Source organism: Nyctibius grandis, chromosome 22 (assembly GCF_013368605.1).
Source record: "Nyctibius grandis isolate bNycGra1 chromosome 22, bNycGra1.pri, whole genome shotgun sequence".
Taxonomy (NCBI): domain Eukaryota; kingdom Metazoa; phylum Chordata; class Aves; order Nyctibiiformes; family Nyctibiidae; genus Nyctibius; species Nyctibius grandis.
The window spans coordinates 6424241-6442808 of NC_090679.1; the positions used below are offsets into that span (position 1 = coordinate 6424241).

At 48.1% G+C, this 18568-nt stretch overlaps 2 protein-coding genes across 4 annotated transcripts; both read right to left on the reverse strand.

The window, feature by feature from the left end:
- Positions 1-1425: 1425 nt before the first annotated feature.
- On the reverse strand, positions 1426-8656 carry LOC137672848 (dnaJ homolog subfamily C member 18-like). 2 transcript variants are annotated; one of them, XM_068417268.1, is made up of 6 exons: positions 8556-8656; positions 8280-8425; positions 5870-6055; positions 3841-3939; positions 3217-3255; positions 1426-2115 (listed from the first exon to the last, which is right to left on the reverse strand). In XM_068417268.1, the coding sequence occupies exons 1-5, from the start codon at positions 8591-8593 to the stop codon at positions 3248-3250; spliced, it is 477 nt and encodes a 158-aa protein (XP_068273369.1). In that variant the 5' UTR covers positions 8594-8656; the 3' UTR covers positions 1426-2115; positions 3217-3247. The 2 variants fall into 2 exon arrangements, with proteins under 2 accessions (XP_068273369.1, XP_068273370.1); XM_068417269.1 differs by having other exon boundaries at positions 1426-2157.
- Positions 8657-11270: 2614 nt separating this feature from the next.
- LOC137672841 (dnaJ homolog subfamily C member 18-like) lies at positions 11271-18498 on the reverse strand. 2 transcript variants are annotated; one of them, XM_068417262.1, is made up of 6 exons: positions 18398-18498; positions 18122-18267; positions 15713-15898; positions 13684-13782; positions 13061-13099; positions 11271-11960 (listed from the first exon to the last, which is right to left on the reverse strand). In XM_068417262.1, the coding sequence occupies exons 1-5, from the start codon at positions 18433-18435 to the stop codon at positions 13092-13094; spliced, it is 477 nt and encodes a 158-aa protein (XP_068273363.1). In that variant the 5' UTR covers positions 18436-18498; the 3' UTR covers positions 11271-11960; positions 13061-13091. The 2 variants fall into 2 exon arrangements, with proteins under 2 accessions (XP_068273363.1, XP_068273364.1); XM_068417263.1 differs by having other exon boundaries at positions 11271-12002.
- Between the last annotated feature and the right edge of the window lie 70 nt (positions 18499-18568).

The window sequence follows — 18568 nt, forward strand, 5'->3', positions numbered from 1 at the left end:
GGGCGGATGAGTGAAGTGATGTCATTTTACTTTTCAGGAATTTTACCAGAACGGCTTCATTTCTTTAAAAGAGCAGCTTATCAAACTACCTGGTGTGTGTGTTAGAGATAGAAACTGTGCTGGATCTTAGCAGGAGCTGTGCAAACATTGCATTTATTTTGCTGAACACGTAATTGCCAGCTGCAAAGCACAGCTACCTCTAGCACTGCACATTCCAGTAAATACCTCTTACCCAACCTATAAAATTAAATTATTATGTTTCATCAAACTGTGCAGGGGAATGTGTGCAGTGGCACCTATTTTGAGTGCTTGGCCAAGTCTTTTTTTCCTTAACTTCACCTCCGGGGTTGATGGATGCTGATGCTCATGTTCGGAGAAGGCAGTATCTCAGTGTACTGCTGCTGGGTAGACGAGGTGCTCTGGACGGTGGAGCTGGTGAAGCTTGCAAGCAGGAGTCACAGAATCACAGAATCAACCAGGTTGGAAGAGACCTCTGGGATCATCGAGTCCAACCATTGCCCTGATACCACCATGGCAACTAGACCATGGCACTAAGTGCCATGTCCAGGCTTTTCTTAAACACCTCCAGAGATGGTGACTCTACCACCTCCCTGGGCAGCCCATTCCAATGTCTAATAACCCTTTCTGAAAAGAAACTCTTCCTAATGTCCAACCTGAACCTCTCCTGGTGAAGCTTGAGGCTGTGTCCTCTTGTCCTGTTGCTAGTTGCCTGGGAGAAGAGGCCGACTCCCACTTCACTACAACCTCCCTTCAGGTAGTTGTAGTCATGGTGAAGATGGGCAGAGGCAAAGGTGGTTGCAGAGTTAGTGCTTTAGTGTGTTATGCTACTGAGACCTCCAGAAATACCCAACAGTGCATCGTTTCTCTTATGGTCATTGGAGGCTGGGTATTGACGTCTCCATCATCCTTGGTTGCTCGGCTTATAAGGCTGTATTTTGCTGTAGGCAGTGGAAGTGACTGGCAGCTGGCTCTGAGCCAGCTCTGGTGGTGACCCAGCTGGCTCCAGATGTGAGCTGTTGCCCTGTGGAGCCTAATGGACTGTTCTCATTATTGTGGCAACTCGGGTATGCACCGGTGGTGCTTGGGGCTGCCGTAAGGTGGGTGCTCTGGCTGAACTGGAAGGGGCATCTGCTTTTCTGGTCTATCAGGAAACTCTGGGAAAGTGGTGGTACGGAAGATGGAAGCTCTCCCCGCAGACTCGGGCTACCAAACTTCAGGAGCTGAAGTAGCTCAGCATTTTGCTTGTGGCCACTCCTCTTTACACTGGGAGAAAACCCTGTCTATGCAGAGACCTTGTTCTTTATGCTTAAGATGAGGCTTCTTTGAGCATGTTGGACCTGTGGGAAGACAGCGACCTGCCTGCCTGAAGCTCAGTTATCAATAATAAAGTATTTAAGATGGCAATTTGCATTTCAGCAGCACCTTTAATTCATGGCTCTCCAAATGCTTTACAGACATTGATTAACATAGCCTCACAACAACCCTGTGAGTTAGGTGGATATGATCATCCCCACTGCTGCGGGGACGACGAGGGCACCAAGGATAAGGGGCTTGGAGCAATCGTGCTGGGATTTGACCTAGAACTTGGCCATTTACATCCCATTAGGCCTTCAGCTGCAGATCATGCTTTTCTAAGGCACGGGTTTGACTCAGTGTGGGGCTATATTGAGTAACGAGCCTGTGGCTGGCTGGCACAGGCTATAAAGGCCATTAATCTAAGGCAGCAGTTTATTAGCAAAGTAGATGGTTCCTTGGTACTTCTTGCTGCTGGAATAATCTGAGGATTTGAAGGCATACAAAAAAATAGAGTTAGATATCAACCCTTGAGCATGGCAGGCTGTAACTGGAGAAAGCCCTTAGACCCCAGGCGAGGAAGCTATGTGGGATGCTACTGTAAATGTATTGATTAGAAAGGACACAATAATTTATATATATAAAGTTCACCCTTGCTTTATTCCCAAGGGAAAAAAAAAAAAAGAGAACCTAGAATGTCACTGCTGGTTGTCACGAGTCAGCTTCCAGCTCCGGGTCCTTGGCTTCATAGCAGGAATGTGGTAAGCTTGGACTAGATGCTGTTGTCCTTCTGCCTTGTGCCTGCCGAGCAGGTGCCAAGAAGAGAAAGCAGTATTAACCACTCTGGAAAATGAGAGAAGGGAGTTTCTTTGCACACAAGTGGAGGCAAACAGGCACGGTTGCGGCTGGCTGGTACACGGGACCGGGGCTGATTTGCACTGCCCTGTGAGCTGCTGTCCTGATTCAGGCCCAGCCTGCCATACAAAGGGAGCCCTGGATGTTTTTACATCCAGTGCTTCTGCTCATGTATTACCAGCATCTCTCTTAAGAGTGAGAGTTACAAGTATTAGGAAGGTGGAATTGCCCTTTCTCCCTACTCTGAGGGCTGGGATATGCATTTGGTGCCAGTGGAGACTGGATGACTTTGAGGACTAAGGTGCCTTGGGGGCACAGTCCTCTATTCAGTGGCTGCAGATCACTTAGATCATGACCATTAAGGGTATTTGGGAACCATTGGTGCAAATTTGGCACCTAAATACTTAGGGACTTTGCTCCCTGTGTCCCTTGGCTCTTTCCAAAGCAGCATTTATTACTTTGGTAGGAAATGATCAGATGGAAAAGGAGGAGCAACATGTTTTGGTCCCTTCAGCTCTTGTTTCCTGCTGCTTTCCCACGTGCAGCCTCTCTTCTTGGGTAGCAGTGATGGACTGGGGGGTTCAGATGGACCATCCTGTGCTTGGTGCTTCTCTTCCAAAGGTCTCTGGATTGGGGCCTCCTTATCCTGCTCTTGCTAGATAACAGTAATAGGCGACTTGGAAGATATTTTTGGAGACCTGATCTCATCTCACTGAGGCTGCTTTGTGATCCAGAAACCCAAGTTTAGACCTCAACTCTGTATCTAGGCAAAGAAAGAGAAGCAAACTGCTTTTGGAAGGTGATGAGTCTTCACAGCTATCAGTGCAGCTTTGACATGAGGCCCCTAAATATTGAACTTCTACCTTTGACTCAATCAGGCAGAGGATGAGGTGCTATGAGAACTCATTTTGTTTTTTTACCTGTCTCAAAGATGTCTTGAAATGCTTCCACCTGAAATAACCAAAACAGCCTCTTTTCCTTGATAAAATTAGTTCTGGGATAAAATTGGCATTTGCAATAGGATGTGAACAGTGTGAGCAGCCTTACCTCTCTGACACCTTGGAGGTCTCCTTGGTTTCTATTTGTCTGGAGGGAGAAAGGCAGTTGGTGATGTACGGGTGAGAAAACATCACAGCTATAAGTCAGCTATATTCAGAATTACATTGTACAGGGTTATAAATGAAATCCAAATGAGATTAGAGACACCACGGGGGATACTTCAGGGCTGATTAGAGAAAATTCTCCAATGAATGTGACATACAGGCAGGACTGAATGCTGCCTCTTCAGCCACTGGCATCCTTGGGTCTTTTGGCAGTTACTGTCTTGCTGTAGAGCAGCCCTGCCCTCGAGTGGACACTGCTTTGTGGGAAGTGGAATTCTGAGGGAAAAGGAGTGTCAAACTCCAGGACTTTTGCTGGAAGAGCTGCCCACCTCTGGAAATCTGCACATTTAACTGCAGCAAACTTGGGAGTGTTTCCTTGTGCAGATGGGTCTGGGCTGGGGGGCTCTAAAGAGGTGGTCACACTACCTTCCTAACTGCTGAATCCAGTTGGGCTTCAAAACCTCCCCACCGTGTAAGCTTTTTAAAAGCATCTTTCAGGAATTGCCAGATCCATGTAGAAACTGATGGCTTTTTGATTAGGGAAAGACAGATCACCCCAGGCAAATACCTTCTGAGTCCTTTGAGCGGTTACACTTGGACCTCAGGTGGCCCACGCCGACCACAATGACCACAAGCAGTATCAGGATAACGCAGAAGATGCTGACACCTGGGGACGGAGGAAAGAACTGTCTGAGATTGATATAACAGTGTGCCTGTCCTCGGCTCGTGGGGTAGCAGAGAGACTTTGACTGTCATCAAAACTTGGGTCAGAAATCAATATTTTTATTAAAATGAGCATGATACATAATAGGCAGAGAAGTAAGTAGTCACTAGAGCAAATGGCTTTAGCCTCTTGTGTTTTAGCCTCAAAGGGCTTCTGATGACAGCAAGGTGTCACAAAACAAAAACCAGCACAACGCCGCAGCTTGGCACAAACTTCAGCTTACACACACAAGTCCTCCTTAACATGACAACAGTTTAAAAAATGTTCTCTTTGTATCAACTATCTGGACGCCCTCTTACTAGTCATTCTCTTGCTAAGTCGACGCTGTGTCGACTTTGCCTACTTGGAAAACTACTGAACAAACTAGTTTCCATAATTTAAAACTCACTTTTAGATTAGGAAAATGTACAGAAATTCAGACCCAAACGCTTTTTTGGCAGGGGAACTATTGTTTACTACCAACACCATAATTTCATAATATGAAATTATCTTTTTATTTTCTTATCCTTTGCCACTTCGATAAAAATTGCCATTTACTTCTTCATGCCTGCTAAACCTGCCATGCCCAGTACCCAAATTCCTCCCGCAGCTCCTCAATTTCTTGTCAACTCCAAGCATCCCTGTCGCCCGCAGCTACACAGCAGTCATGTTAGACGAGGGCAACGTTTCACTGGTGGCTGAGGCAAAAGCACACCCAGGTGCAATTTCTTGCAAAGGCAGAAATCTTGCAGACTCTGTGGAATTATGTCACACTGTGTTTGGCTCACTTTGCACATCTACCGATGAAATTCTGAAAACGATCTGAGGTCCCCTGAGCTGCAAGATGGTACTACCCAGACCAAAGTTACAGGGAGCTTGTAAGTAATTACCCGTATCTGTGACTTTAGGCTGTAGTAATTGGTGTGTATGTTGCTTTATACCACGCCTTGGAGGTGAGAAAGTTTACACGACTGCTAAAGCAATTCGTTAGATACTGCCAGGAAGAGCCTTGAGCTCACCATACCTTTCACATTTACTTTTAATCCAAACCCGTACTCCACTGATCTTGCAGGATCTTTCTATCTTTACTATAAATACAAAAGCCAAGGCTGGACTGAGACATGCACGGAGCTGCTCCAGGTACGGTATGTGCAGTAACAGCCAGACTCTCCTGGCAGGCATCACTTTCTAAGTTAAGAAGTTTTAATTTCTTTACAGTGTGCAAGCTGCAGCAAGCCAAATGCACTCCTATATTTCCCTAGTTATAGGGGCACTGAGACCACAACAGCAGGAGCTGCTGCCATGCTGTACTGGAACGCAGTAAGGTGTTTCAAGTACAGCACCATCAGCAGAGATACCTCTGATCCCTCCCTTCACACCTTGTTTTACCTCTCATACTATTTCTGGCCTCAGACAACGGAGGGAATAAAAGCAACGACAAAAAGAAGGGTCTTCAGCTGCAGCTGGTATTAAAATGCTGCCTACCCAAGAATCAAACAGCCTAATCCCTTGCTAGACTAAAATATTCTTACCCCTAACTACAACTGTCAGAAATGTTCAAGAGAGGCTGGGAGGTTCGGAATTTGCCCTGGCAGCAACAGCCATTACCCCACTGGGTGCTCTCTCTTCTAGGAGTGTTCCTGGACAGCAAGGCTGGGCTTTGACAACATTTTTTGGGGAACAGAGTAGCTAAAATCTGAAGTTTAAACCGTGCATTAAGGGAGCTTTTCCAGGCATAAAAAGCTAGGAAGGGGGAAAAGTGCAAATCCAAACAAGTTTTTGCTCTTTTCAGATGTATCATCAACTCCCTGAGCAGTACCAAGAGAAGCTGAACTTCCTTTATGGTCTAGTGTCAGTTCATTGCATTTCAAAAACACCGCAGACAGATACTGACCTGTAGGAAAGCGCCCACCAAAAAGCATGTTGAGTATTTCTTCTGGTATAATTTCTGTTTCAAAGTCTGTGTAGTAATCGTAGTGCCTGGCCTGGCCAGTGCTGACGTGCTTGTGGTCACTTCTGAATTCTTTGTATCGTAATCGTTTTTCAGGGTTGCTCAGAACTGCAAAAGCATTGCCTATTTCTGGAGAGTGAATTAAAAGAAGTGTTACTCAGGCATATCACGCAGTATTTCCAGATCTAAGACTCTTCTAAGCAGTGTAGCAAAAAAGCCCAAACAGGCATAAAAAATTGGTGCTTGACCAAAGCTTGAGTTACTTTTGAAAGAACTGCCTTTGTGTTACAACACTGGCATTACCTGTGATGGAACAATTTCCTGCCATCACTGATAGCAGGAGAAAGACAACAGTGTTAAGGTCTATGGAGAGAGTTTAAATATTTGTAAAACTGAGGTGAGAGAGTCCACTTCAGTCAAGAGACCGAGTGAGAACGTAACATTTTATCAGATCAAACTAAGCACCGATACAGAAGTGCACCTCCACATACCATACACAGTTAATACAAAATTAGTAACTGCAGGGACTAATTAATATGCAGAACCATATTCCAAGTTTTTCTGTTGGCAGAGATGCTTGTGAAGCTGTACAGCGTATCTGTTTCACACTTCACGTCAAACCACTCAGAAGTATTTGTTTGGTTCATCTTCTTCCTTGATCTTTGACAGAACACAGCTGTAAACAAGTTCATAGAGAAATACGACCCCAACACAAAAAAATAAAGAAAAGCCCTTCAAAACCTCCTTATTCTAACACACTATGAATGAGTATCTTACTTTCCTCACGCTGCCTTACAGAGCTGTTGCAGACAGCTGCAGCACAGCATGGAAAAGGCAAAAGATGTGAGAGTTTAGATGCCAACATTGTTGATACAGGTTGAGATTCCAACATTGCTGACAAGTCCAGACACACACTATTGGACTCAAATTTCATACGCTTGCATATATATACGTGCCAGGCTGGGCCCAAAGAGTTGTGCTGAATGGAGTTAAATCCAGTTAGCAGCTGGTCACAAGTGGTGTTCCCCAGGGCTCAGTACTGGGATGAGTTCTCTTTAATATCTGTACCAACGAGGGGATCGAGTGCACCCTCAGTCAGCTCGCAGACAACACCAAGTTGGGTGGGAGCGTTGATGTGCTGGAGGGCAGGAGGCTCTGCAGAGGGGTCTGGACAGGCTGGATCGATGAGCCAAGGCCACTGTGTGAGGGTCAACAAGGCCAAGTGTCGGGTCCTGCACTTGGGGCACAACAACACCCCGCACCGCTACAGGCTGGGGGAAGAGTGGCTGGAAAGTGCCTGGGGGAAAAGGACCTGGGGGTGTTGGTCAATGGTGGCTGAATATGAGTCAGCAGTGTGCCCAGGTGGCCAAGAAGGCCACCAGCATCCTGGCTTGTATCAGCACTAGTGAGGCCAGCAGGACTAGGGCAGGGATCTTCCCACTGTACTCGGCACTGGTGAGGCCGCACCTCGAATCCTGTGTTCAGTGTTGGGCCCCTCACTCCAAGAAAGACCTTGAGGTGCTGGAGCGAGTCCAGAGAAGGGCAACGGAGCTGGTGAAGGGTCTGGAGCACAAGTGTGATGAGGAGCGGCTGAGGGACCTGGGGGTGTTTAGCCTGGAGAAAAGGAGGCTGAGGGGAGACCTTCTCGCTCTCTACAACTGCCTGAAAGGAGGGTGTAGCGAGGTGGGGGCTGGTCTTTTCTTCAAAGGAACAAGTGACAGGATGAGAGGAACTGGCCTCAAGTTGTGCCAGGGGAGGTTTAGATTGGAGATCAGGGACAATTTCTTCCCCGAAAGGGCTGTCAAGCACTGGAACAGGCTGCCCAGGGCAGTGGTGGAGTCCCCATCCCTGGGGGGATTTAAAAGCCGTGTAGATGTGGTGCTGAGGGACATGGGTTAGTGGTGGGCTTGGCAGTTGCTGGGTTAACGGTTGGACTCAATGATCTTAAAGGTCCTTTCCAACCAATATGATTCTGTGATTCTATTTGATGATTCTGTATATAAAAAGATTTATTCATGACCCAGAGCAGCTATTGATTACACAACACCACACTCCTGCACGGCCAATGTAATTTCCAAGCGTTGTTCTGAACCTTTACCAGTATCTACGAACGAGACTTAGGATACGTTTCCGTTTGCTTCTAACGGAAATCTGCATTCTGAAGACTAAAAGGCAAATCTTCCCGACCAGCTCCGGGATTTTGCGGAGATGCGTGTATCAGTCTATCAAAATGCCCAGCTTTATGGGCCCGTATGATGCCCTTACATAAGGCGCAGCACAGTTAGTCTGAGGCAGCCTGGGCTCCTTTAATCCTGCTTTATGACTTTCGAAACGGGGCCGGGCCCCACCTCACCTTTGAAAGCGTCCGTTGCCCCGGGAGCGCGGTTCTTGTCCGGGTGGAATTTCAGAGCCTGTTTGCGGTAGGCTTTCTTCAGCTCCTCCTCGCTGGCGTCCCTCCCCACCCCCAGGATTTCATAGTAGTTCCGGCACCTCTTTATTCTGCGAGCGCACACAAGGTTACCTCGTACCGGCCCGTCCCCCCACACCCCGCCGCACACCCCACCGCAGACCCCCGGCCGCCTGTCTCGGAGCCGCAGCTCCCCGCCCGCCGGCCCCGCGCCGCGCTCACCGCCGCACGCCGTCCAGCTGCTCCGCCGTGTAGGTCATGGCGGCCGCGGCCGCCGCCGGGGCAGCCCCGCCGCCCGCGCCCCTCACCGCCGCCGCCACGGCCGCCCGCGCGGACTGCAGTACCCGGCGGGCACCGCGCGGGGGCGGGGCTTAAGGGGGGCGGTGCGCCTGCAGGAGTGACGTCATAGCGAGGCTTGGTGACGTCACAGGCAGCTTCCGGGCGGCGGGGAGGCGGCAGGAGCCCCGCGGGTGGTGGCTCCTGTGTGCCCGGCCTCAGCGTGTCCCGGGCCGAAGGGGTGTGAGGCCAATGCCGTGACCGTGGCGATAGCTGTGGGAGTGGCGTCATGGTGTGAGGGAGTTGGTATTGATACCAGACGGTTTAGTAGAAGTAGGCCTCAAAGTAGGCCCTCAAAGGCCGACTCTGTGTACCCTTTAGACAGAATCAACTTTCCTGTCAGTAATTTTCCTTTCAGCTAAAATAACTGCGCTTTCTGAAGCTAACGGCGTGTTTTGCAGACAGCGTCTGCTTCTGGGACTGGTAACGCTTAGAGTTACAGTCGTCACTGATTCTTGCTTGCGCTTAGTCTTAGAGAATCCGAGGTCTCTGTTAAATTCCTCACTAATTACAAAGAAGGGCCAAAGATAAACAAGGCTGTGAACAACATCTTTGTAGGGTCTTAAATGACTTGATTCACAGCTCTGGGGTCAGGAGTAGAGATAAATCCTGTAAGAACCAGAACAGGATCTTCTCCTTGGAGCCACCTGCATGTGTCAACAGAAAGACCTCAACCACGCCTGCGCAGAAGCACGGTTATACATCAGACAGCGTAACTATGGGGGGATTGCGACCCCCAGAGCCCACCCAAGACCCCTTCCCCAGTTTAGTACGTGTGTGCAAAGACATTACATAATATATTAGCATATGCATAAGGTTTCTTGGAATAGGCGGGCTTTTCTCAGGAATTGTATGAATATTCATTTTTCTATAATATATATAATGAGTGTGCTTTTGTCCCTCGGTGAGCATGTTAGGTGGAGCAATCCCCCGTGTCCCTCGGCTGAATAAAGTAATGCCTTCTCATTAATGCTAAAACCCAGGGTTAAGGAGTTTTATTCCCGATTTTGGGGACAGTATCTTCCACCAGTGTGCTTTGTAGGAGCACAGCAGCTTGGAGAAGTTCTGTCCTTTCACGTGGGCAGCAGCGACTGGAAGTTAGGGGTTATGTCACTTCTATTGCTTATTTTTTATTCATTCTTTGTTTGAACAAGTTCAAAGTTGGAATTTTTGCTTTTGGATGTGGGTCAGTTTTAGAGCGGAGCAGGTTCAGGTTATTTGTCAAGACCTTCAAGATTCTGTGGGAAGAAGGAGCACAAAGGAAGGAAAATTAACCATGGGACCATCTTTTGGAGATCATTGTGGAGGGGAGGTTAGTTAAAGCTTGACAATTACTGCAGTGTCTGATATCACAGGTGCTGACCAGCTGCCTTTGTAGTGCCTTCCTGCTTCTGAGGCTCCATGCACCGAGTCTGAGATCTGGAGCTATCTGGATCCACCTACTTGGGAATCACCTGGGATCTCGTGCTTAAGCAAACTCACCAGTCTGGTGGAGGGTGGATGAGTGAAGTGATGTCATTTTACTTTTCAGGAATTTTACCAGAACGGCTTCATTTCTTTAAAAGAACAGCTTATCAAACTACCTGGTGTGTGTGTTAGAGATAGAAACTGTGCTGGATCTTAGCAGGAGCTGTGCAAACATTGCATTTATTTTGCTGAACATGTAATTGCCAGCTGCAAAGCACAGCTACCTCTAGCACTGCACGTTCCAGTAAATACCTCTTACCCAACCTATAAAATTAAATTATTATGTTTCGTCAAACTGTGCAGGGGAATGTGTGCAGTGGCACCTATTTTGAGTGCTTGGCTAAGTCTTTTTTTCCTTAACTTCACCTCCGGGGTTGATGGATGCTGATGCTCATGTTCGGAGAAGGCAGTATCTCAGTGTACTGCTGCTGGGTAGACGAGGTGCTTTGGAGGTCTGTGTTGACGGTGGAGCTGGTGAAGCTTGCAAGCAGGAGTCACGGTGAAGATGGGCAGAGGCAAAGGTGGTTGCAGAGTTAGTGCTTTCGTGCGTTATGCTACTGAGACCTCCAGAAATACCCAACAGTGCATCGTTTCTCTTATGGTCATTGGAGGCTGGGTATTGACGTCTCCATCATCCTTGGTTGCTCGGCTTATAAGGCTGTATTTTGCTGTAGGCAGTGGAAGTGAGTGGCAGCTGGCTCTGAGCCAGCTCTGGTGGTGACCCAGCTGGCTCCAGACGTGAGCTGTTGCCCTGTGGAGCCTAATGGACTGTTCTCATTATTGTGGCAACTCGGGTATGCACCGGTGGTGCTTGGGGCTGCCGTAAGGTGGGTGCTCTGGCTGAACTGGAAGGGGCATCTGCTTTTCTGGTCTATCAGGAAACTCTGGGAAAGTGGTGGTACGGAAGATGGAAGCTCTCCCAGCAGACTCGGGCTACCAAACTTCAGGAGCTGAAGTAGCTCAGCATTTTGCTTGTGGCCACTCCTTTTTACACTGGGATAAAACCCTGTCTATGCAGAGACCTTGTTCTTTATGCTTAAGATGAGGCTTCTTTGAGCATGTTGGACCTGTGGGAAGACAGCGACCTGCCTGCCTGAAGCTCAGTTATTAATAATAAAGTATTTAAGATGGCAATTTGCATTTCAGCAGCACCTTTAATTCATGGCTCTCCAAATGCTTTACAGACATTGATTAACATAGCCTCACAACAACCCTGTGAGGTAGGTGGATATGATCATCCCCACTGCTGCGGGGACGACGAGGGCACCAAGGATAAGGGGCTTGGAGCAATCGTGCTGGGATTTGACCTAGAACTTGGCCATTTACATCCCATTAGGCCTTCAGCTGCAGATCATGCTTTTCTAAGGCACGGGTTTGACTCAGTGTGGGGCTATATTGAGTAACGAGCCTGTGGCTGGCTGGCACAGGCTATAAAGGCCATTAATCTAAGGCAGCAGTTTATTAGCAAAGTAGATGGTTCCTTGGTACTTCTTGCTGCTGGAATAATCTGAGGATTTGAAGGCATATGAAAAAATAGAGTTAGATATCAACCCTTGAGCATGGCAGGCTGTAACTGGAGAAAGCCCTTAGACCCCAGGCGAGGAAGCTATGTGGGATGCTACTGTAAATGTATTGATTAGAAAGGACACAATAATTTATATATATAAAGTCCACCCTTGCTTTATTCCCAAGGGAAAAAAAAAAAAAGAGAACCTAGAATGTCACTGCTGGTTGTCACGAGTCAGCTTCCAGCTCCGGGTCCTTGGCTTCATAGCAGGAATGTGGTAAGCTTGGACTAGATGCTGTTGTCCTTCTGCCTTGTGCCTGCCGAGCAGGTGCCAAGAAGAGAAAGCAGTATTAACCACTCTGGAAAATGAGAGAAGGGAGTTTCTTTGCACACAAGTGGAGGCAAACAGGCACGGCTGCGGCTGGCTGGTACACGGGACCGGGGCTGATTTGCACTGCCCTGTGAGCTGCTGTCCTGATTCAGGCCCAGCCTGCCATACAAAGGGAGCCCTGGATGTTTTTACATCCAATGCTGCTGCTCATGTATTGCCAGCATCTCTCTTAAGAGTGAGAGTTACAAGTATTAGGAAGGTGGAATTGCCCTTTCTCCCTACTCTGAGGGCTGGGATATGCATTTGGTGCCAGTGGAGACTGGATGACTTTGAGGACTAAGGTGCCTTGGGGCACAGTCCTCTATTCAGTGGCTGCAGATCACTTAGATCATGACCATTAAGGGTATTTGGGAACCATTGGTGCAAATTTGGCACCTAAATACTTAGGGACTTTGTTCCCTGTGTCCCTTGCCTCTTTCCAAAGCAGCATTTATTACTTTGGTAGGAAACTATCAGATGGAAAAGTAGGAGCAACATGTTTTGGTCCCTTCAGCTCTTGTTTCCTGCTGCTTTCCCACGTGCAGACTCTCTTCTTGGGTAGCAGTGATGGACTGGGGGGTTCAGATGGACCATCCTGTGCTTGGTGCTTCTCTTCCAAAGGTCTCTGGATTGGGGCCTCCTTATCCTGCTCTTGCTAGATAACAGTAATAGGCGTCTTGGAAGATATTTTTGGAGACCTGATCTCATCTCACTGAGGCTGCTTTGAGATCCAGAAACCCAAGTTTAGACCTCAACTCTGTATCTAGGCAAAGACAGACAAGCAAACTGCTTTTGGAAGGTGATGAGTCTTCACAGATATCAGTGCAGCTTTGACATGAGGCCCCTAAATATTGAACTTCTACCTTTGACTCAATCAGGCAGAGGATGAGGTGCTATGAGAACTCATTTTGTTTTTTTACCTGTCTCAAAGATGTCTTGAAATGGTTCCACCTGAAATAACCAAAACAGCCTCTTTTCCTTGATAAAATTAGTTCTGGGATAAAATTGGCATTTGCAATAGGATGTGAACAGTGTGAGCAGCCTTACCTCTCTGACACCTTGGAGGTCTCCTTGGTTTCTATTTGTCTGGAGGGAGAAAGGCAGTTGGTGATGTACGGGTGAGAAAACATCACAGCTATAAGTCAGCTATATTCAGAATTACATTGTACAGGGTTATAAATGAAATCCAAATGAGATTAGAGACACCACGGGGGATACTTCAGGGCTGATTAGAGAAAATTCTCCAATGAATGCGATGTACAGGCAGGACTGAATGCTGCCTCTTCAGCCACTGGCATCCTTGGGTCTTTTGGCAGTTACTGTCTTGCTGTAGAGCAGCCCTGCCCTCGAGTGGGCACTGCTTTGTGGGAAGTGGAATTCTGAGGGAAAAGGAGTGTCAAACTCCAGGACTTTTGCTGGAAGAGCTGCCCACCTCTGGAAATCTGCACATTTAACTGCAGCAAACTTGAGAGTGTTTCCTTGTGCAGGTGGGTCTGGGCTGGGGGCTCTAAAGAGGTGGTCACACTACCTTCCTAACTGCTGAATCCAGTTGGGCTTCAAAACCTCCCCACCGTGTAAGCTTTTTAAAAGCATCTTTCAGGAATTGCCAGATCCATGTAGAAACTGATGGCTTTTTGATTAGGGAAAGACAGATCACCCCAGGCAAATACCTTCTGAGTCCTTTGAGCAGTTACACTTGTTCCTCAGGTGGCCCACGCCGACCACAATGACCACAAGCAGTATCAGGATAACGCAGAAGATGCTGACACCTGGGGACGGAGGAAAGAACTGTCTGAGATTGATATAACAGTGTGCCTGTCCTCGGCTCGTGGGGTAGCAGAGAGACTTTGACTGTCATCAAAACTTGGGTCAGAAAACAATATTTTTATTAAAATGAGCATGATACATAACAGGCAGAGAAGTAAGTAGTCACTAGAGCGAATGGCTTTAGCCTCTTGTGTTTTAGCCTCAAAGGGCTTCTGATGACAGCAAGGTGTCACAAAACAAAAACCAGCACAACGCTGCAGCTTGGCACAAACTTCAGCTTACACACACAAGTCCTCCTTAACATGACAACAGTTTAAAAAATGTTCTCTTTGTATCAACTATCTGGACGCCCTCTTACTAGTCATTCTCTTGCTAAGTCGACGCTGTGTCGACTTTGCCTACTTGGAAAACTACTGAACAAACTAGTTTCCATAATTTAAAACTCACTTTTAGATTAGGAAAATGTACAGAAATTCAGACCCAAACGCTTTTTTGGCAGGGGAACTATTGTTTACTACCAACACCATAATTTCATAATATGAAATTATCTTTTTATTTTCTTATCCTTTGCCACTTCGATAAAAATTGCCATTTACTTCTTCATGCCTGCTAAACCTGCCATGCCCAGTACCCAAATTCCTCCCGCAGCTCCTCAATTTCTTGTCAACTCCAAGCATCCCTGTCGCCCGCAGCTACACAGCAGTCATGTTAGACGAGGGCAACGTTTCACTGGTGGCTGAGGCAAAAGCACACCCAGGTGCAATTTCTTGCAAAGGCAGAAATCTTGCAGACTCTGTGGAATTATGTCACCCTGTGTTTGGCTCACTTTGCACATCTACCGATGAAATTCTGAAAACGATCTGAGGTCCCCTGAGCTGCAAGATGGTACTACCCAGACTAAAGTTACAGGGAGCTTGTAAGTAATTACCCGTATCTGTGACTTTAGGCTGTAGTAATTGGTGTGTATGTTGCTTTATACCACGCCTTGGAGGTGAGAAAGTTTACACGACTGCTAAAGCAATTCGTTAGATACTGCCAGGAAGAGCCTTGAGCTCACCATACCTTTCACATTTACTTTTAACCCAAACCCGTACTCCACTGATCTTGCAGGATCTTTCTATCTTTACCATAAATACAAAAGCCAAGGCTGGACTGAGACATGCACGGAGCTGCTCCAGGTACGGTATACGCAGTAACAGCCAGCCTCTCCTGGCAGGCATCACTTTCTAAGTTAAGAAGTTTTAATTTCTTTACAGTGTGCAAGCTGCAGCAAGCCAAATGCACTCCTATATTTCCCTAGTTATAGGGGCACTGAGACCACAACAGCAGGAGCTGCTGCCATGCTGTACTGGAACGCAGTAAGGTGTTTCAAGTACAGCACCATCAGCAGAGATACCTCTGATCCCTCCCTTCACACCTTGTTTTACCTCTCATACTATTTCTGGCCTCAGACAACGGAGGGAATAAAAGCAACGACAAAAAGAAGGGTCTTCAGCTGCAGCTGGTATTAAAATGCTGCCTACCCAAGAATCAAACAGCCTAATCCCTTGCTAGACTAAAATATTCTTACCCCTAACTACAACTGTCAGAAATGTTCAAGAGAGGCTGGGAGGTTCGGAATTTGCCCTGGCAGCAACAGCCATTACCCCACTGGGTGCTCTCTCTTCTAGGAGTGTTCCTGGACAGCAAGGCTGGGCTTTGACAACATTTTTTGGGGAACAGAGTAGCTAAAATCTGAAGTTTAAACCGTGCATTAAGGGAGCTTTTCCAGGCATAAAAAGCTAGGAAGGGGGAAAAGTGCAAATCCAAACAAGTTTTTGCTCTTTTCAGATGTATCATCAACTCCCTGAGCAGTACCAAGAGAAGCTGAACTTCCTTTATGGTCTAGTGTCAGTTCATTGCATTTCAAAAACACCGCAGACAGATACTGACCTGTAGGAAAGCGCCCACCAAAAAGCATGTTGAGTATTTCTTCTGGTATAATTTCTGTTTCAAAGTCTGTGTAGTAATCGTAGTGCCTGGCCTGGCCAGTGCTGACGTGCTTGTGGTCACTTCTGAATTCTTTGTATCGTAATCGTTTTTCAGGGTTGCTCAGAACTGCAAAAGCATTGCCTATTTCTGGAGAGTGAATTAAAAGAAGTGTTACTCAGGCATATCACGCAGTATTTCCAGATCTAAGACTCTTCTAAGCAGTGTAGCAAAAAAGCCCAAACAGGCATAAAAAATTGGTGCTTGACCAAAGCTTGAGTTACTTTTGAAAGAACTGCCTTTGTGTTACAACACTGGCATTACCTGTGATGGAACAATTTCCTGCCATCACTGATACCAGGAGAAAGACAACAGTGTTAAGGTCTATGGAGAGAGCTTAAATATTTGTAAAACTGAGGTGAGAGAGTCCACTTCAGTCAAGAGACCGAGTGAGAACGTAACATTTTATCAGATCAAACTAAGCACCGATACAGAAGTGCACCTCCACATACCATACACAGTTAATACAAAATTAGTAACTGCAGGGACTAATTAATATGCAGAACCATATTCCAAGTTTTTCTGTTGGCAGAGATGCTTGTGAAGCTGTACAGCGTATCTGTTTCACACTTCACGTCAAACCACTCAGAAGTATTTCTTTGGTTCATGTTCTTCCTTGATCTTTGACAGAACACAGCTGTAAACAAGTTCATAGAGAAATACGACCCCAACACAAAAAAATAAAGAAAAGCCCTTCAAAACCTCCTTATTCTAACACACTATGAATGAGTATCTTACTTTCCTCACGCTGCCTTACAGAGCTGTTGCAGACAGCTGCAGCACAGCATGGAAAAGGCAAAAGATGTGAGAGTTTAGATGCCAACATTGTTGATACAGGTTGAGATTCCAACATTGCTGACAAGTCCAGACACACACTATTGGACTCAAATTTCATACGCTTGCATATATATACGTGCCAGGCTGGGCCCAAAGAGTTGTGCTGAATGGAGTTAAATCCAGTTAGCAGCTGGTCACAAGTGGTGTTCCCCAGGGCTCAGTACTGGGATGAGTTCTCTTTAATATCTGTACCAACGAGGGGATCGAGTGCACCCTCAGTCAGCTCGCAGACAACACCAAGTTGGGTGGGAGCGTTGATGTGCTGGAGGGCAGGAGGCTCTGCAGAGGGGTCTGGACAGGCTGGATCGATGAGCCAAGGCCACTGTGTGAGGGTCAACAAGGCCAAGTGTCGGGTCCTGCACTTGGGGCACAACAACACCCCGCACCGCTACAGGCTGGGGGAAGAGTGGCTGGAAAGTGCCTGGGGGAAAAGGACCTGGGGGTGTTGGTCAATGGTGGCTGAATATGAGTCAGCAGTGTGCCCAGGTGGCCAAGAAGGCCACCAGCATCCTGGCTTGTATCAGCACTAGTGAGGCCAGCAGGACTAGGGCAGGGATCTTCCCACTGTACTCGGCACTGGTGAGGCCGCACCTCGAATCCTGTGTTCAGTGTTGGGCCCCTCACTCCAAGAAAGACCTTGAGGTGCTGGAGCGAGTCCAGAGAAGGGCAACGGAGCTGGTGAAGGGTCTGGAGCACAAGTGTGATGAGGAGCGGCTGAGGGACCTGGGGGTGTTTAGCCTGGAGAAAAGGAGGCTGAGGGGAGACCTTCTCGCTCTCTACAACTGCCTGAAAGGAGGGTGTAGCGAGGTGGGGGCTGGTCTTTTCTTCAAAGGAACAAGTGACAGGATGAGAGGAACTGGCCTCAAGTTGTGCCAGGGGAGGTTTAGATTGGAGATCAGGGACAATTTCTTCCCCGAAAGGGCTGTCAAGCACTGGAACAGGCTGCCCAGGGCAGTGGTGGAGTCCCCATCCCTGGGGGGATTTAAAAGCCGTGTAGATGTGGTGCTGAGGGACATGGGTTAGTGGTGGGCTTGGCAGTTGCTGGGTTAACGGTTGGACTCAATGATCTTAAAGGTCCTTTCCAACCAATATGATTCTGTGATTCTATTTGATGATTCTGTATATAAAAGATTTATTCATGACCCAGAGCAGCTATTGATTACACAACACCACACTCCTGCACGGCCAATGTAATTTCCAAGCGTTGTTCTGAACCTTTACCAGTATCTACGAACGAGACTTGGGATACGTTTCCGTTTGCTTCTAACGGAAATCTGCATTCTGAAGACTAAAAGGCAAATCTTCCCGACCAGCTCCGGGATTTTGCGGAGATGCGTGTATCAGTCTATCAAAATGCCCAGCTTTATGGGCCCGTATGATGCCCTTACATAAGGCGCAGCACAGTTAGTCCGAGGCAGCCTGGGCTCCTTTAATCCTGCTTTATGACTTTCGAAACGGGGCCGGGCCCCACCTCACCTTTGAAAGCGTCCGTTGCCCCGGGAGCGCCGTTCTTGTCCGGGTGGAATTTCAGAGCCTGTTTGCGGTAGGCTTTCTTCAGCTCCTCCTCGCTGGCGTCCCTCCCCACCCCCAGGATTTCATAGTAGTTCCGGCACCTCTTTATTCTGCGAGCGCACACAAGGTTACCTCGTACCGGCCCGTCCCCCCTCACCCCGCCGCACACCCCACCGCAGACCCCCGGCCGCCTGTCTCGGAGCCGCAGCTCCCCGCCCGCCGGCCCCGCGCCGCGCTCACCGCCGCACGCCGTCCAGCTGCTCCGCCGTGTAGGTCATGGCGGCCGCGGCCGCCGCCGGGGCAGCCCCGCCGCCCGCGCCCCTCACCGCCGCCGCCACGGCCGCCCGCGCGGACTGCAGTACCCGGCGGGCACCGCGCGGGGGCGGGGCTTAAGGGGGGCGGTGCGCCTGC

What these genes read in the sequence shown, in the direction of transcription:
- LOC137672848 (XM_068417268.1), bottom strand. Translation starts at nt 8,593, where the DNA reads ATGACCTACACGGCGGAGCAGCTGGACGGCGTGCGGCG. An exon ending in GGCAACGGACGCTTTCAAAG is followed by an intron (nt 6,056 to 8,279) that starts GTGAGGTGGGGC and finishes TTCACTCTCCAG; the next exon opens with AAATAGGCAATGCTTTTGCA. An exon ending in TGGTGGGCGCTTTCCTACAG is followed by an intron (nt 3,940 to 5,869) that starts GTCAGTATCTGT and finishes CTCCGTCCCCAG; the next exon opens with GTGTCAGCATCTTCTGCGTT.
- LOC137672841 (XM_068417262.1), bottom strand. Translation starts at nt 18,435, where the DNA reads ATGACCTACACGGCGGAGCAGCTGGACGGCGTGCGGCG. An exon ending in GGCAACGGACGCTTTCAAAG is followed by an intron (nt 15,899 to 18,121) that starts GTGAGGTGGGGC and finishes TTCACTCTCCAG; the next exon opens with AAATAGGCAATGCTTTTGCA. An exon ending in TGGTGGGCGCTTTCCTACAG is followed by an intron (nt 13,783 to 15,712) that starts GTCAGTATCTGT and finishes CTCCGTCCCCAG; the next exon opens with GTGTCAGCATCTTCTGCGTT.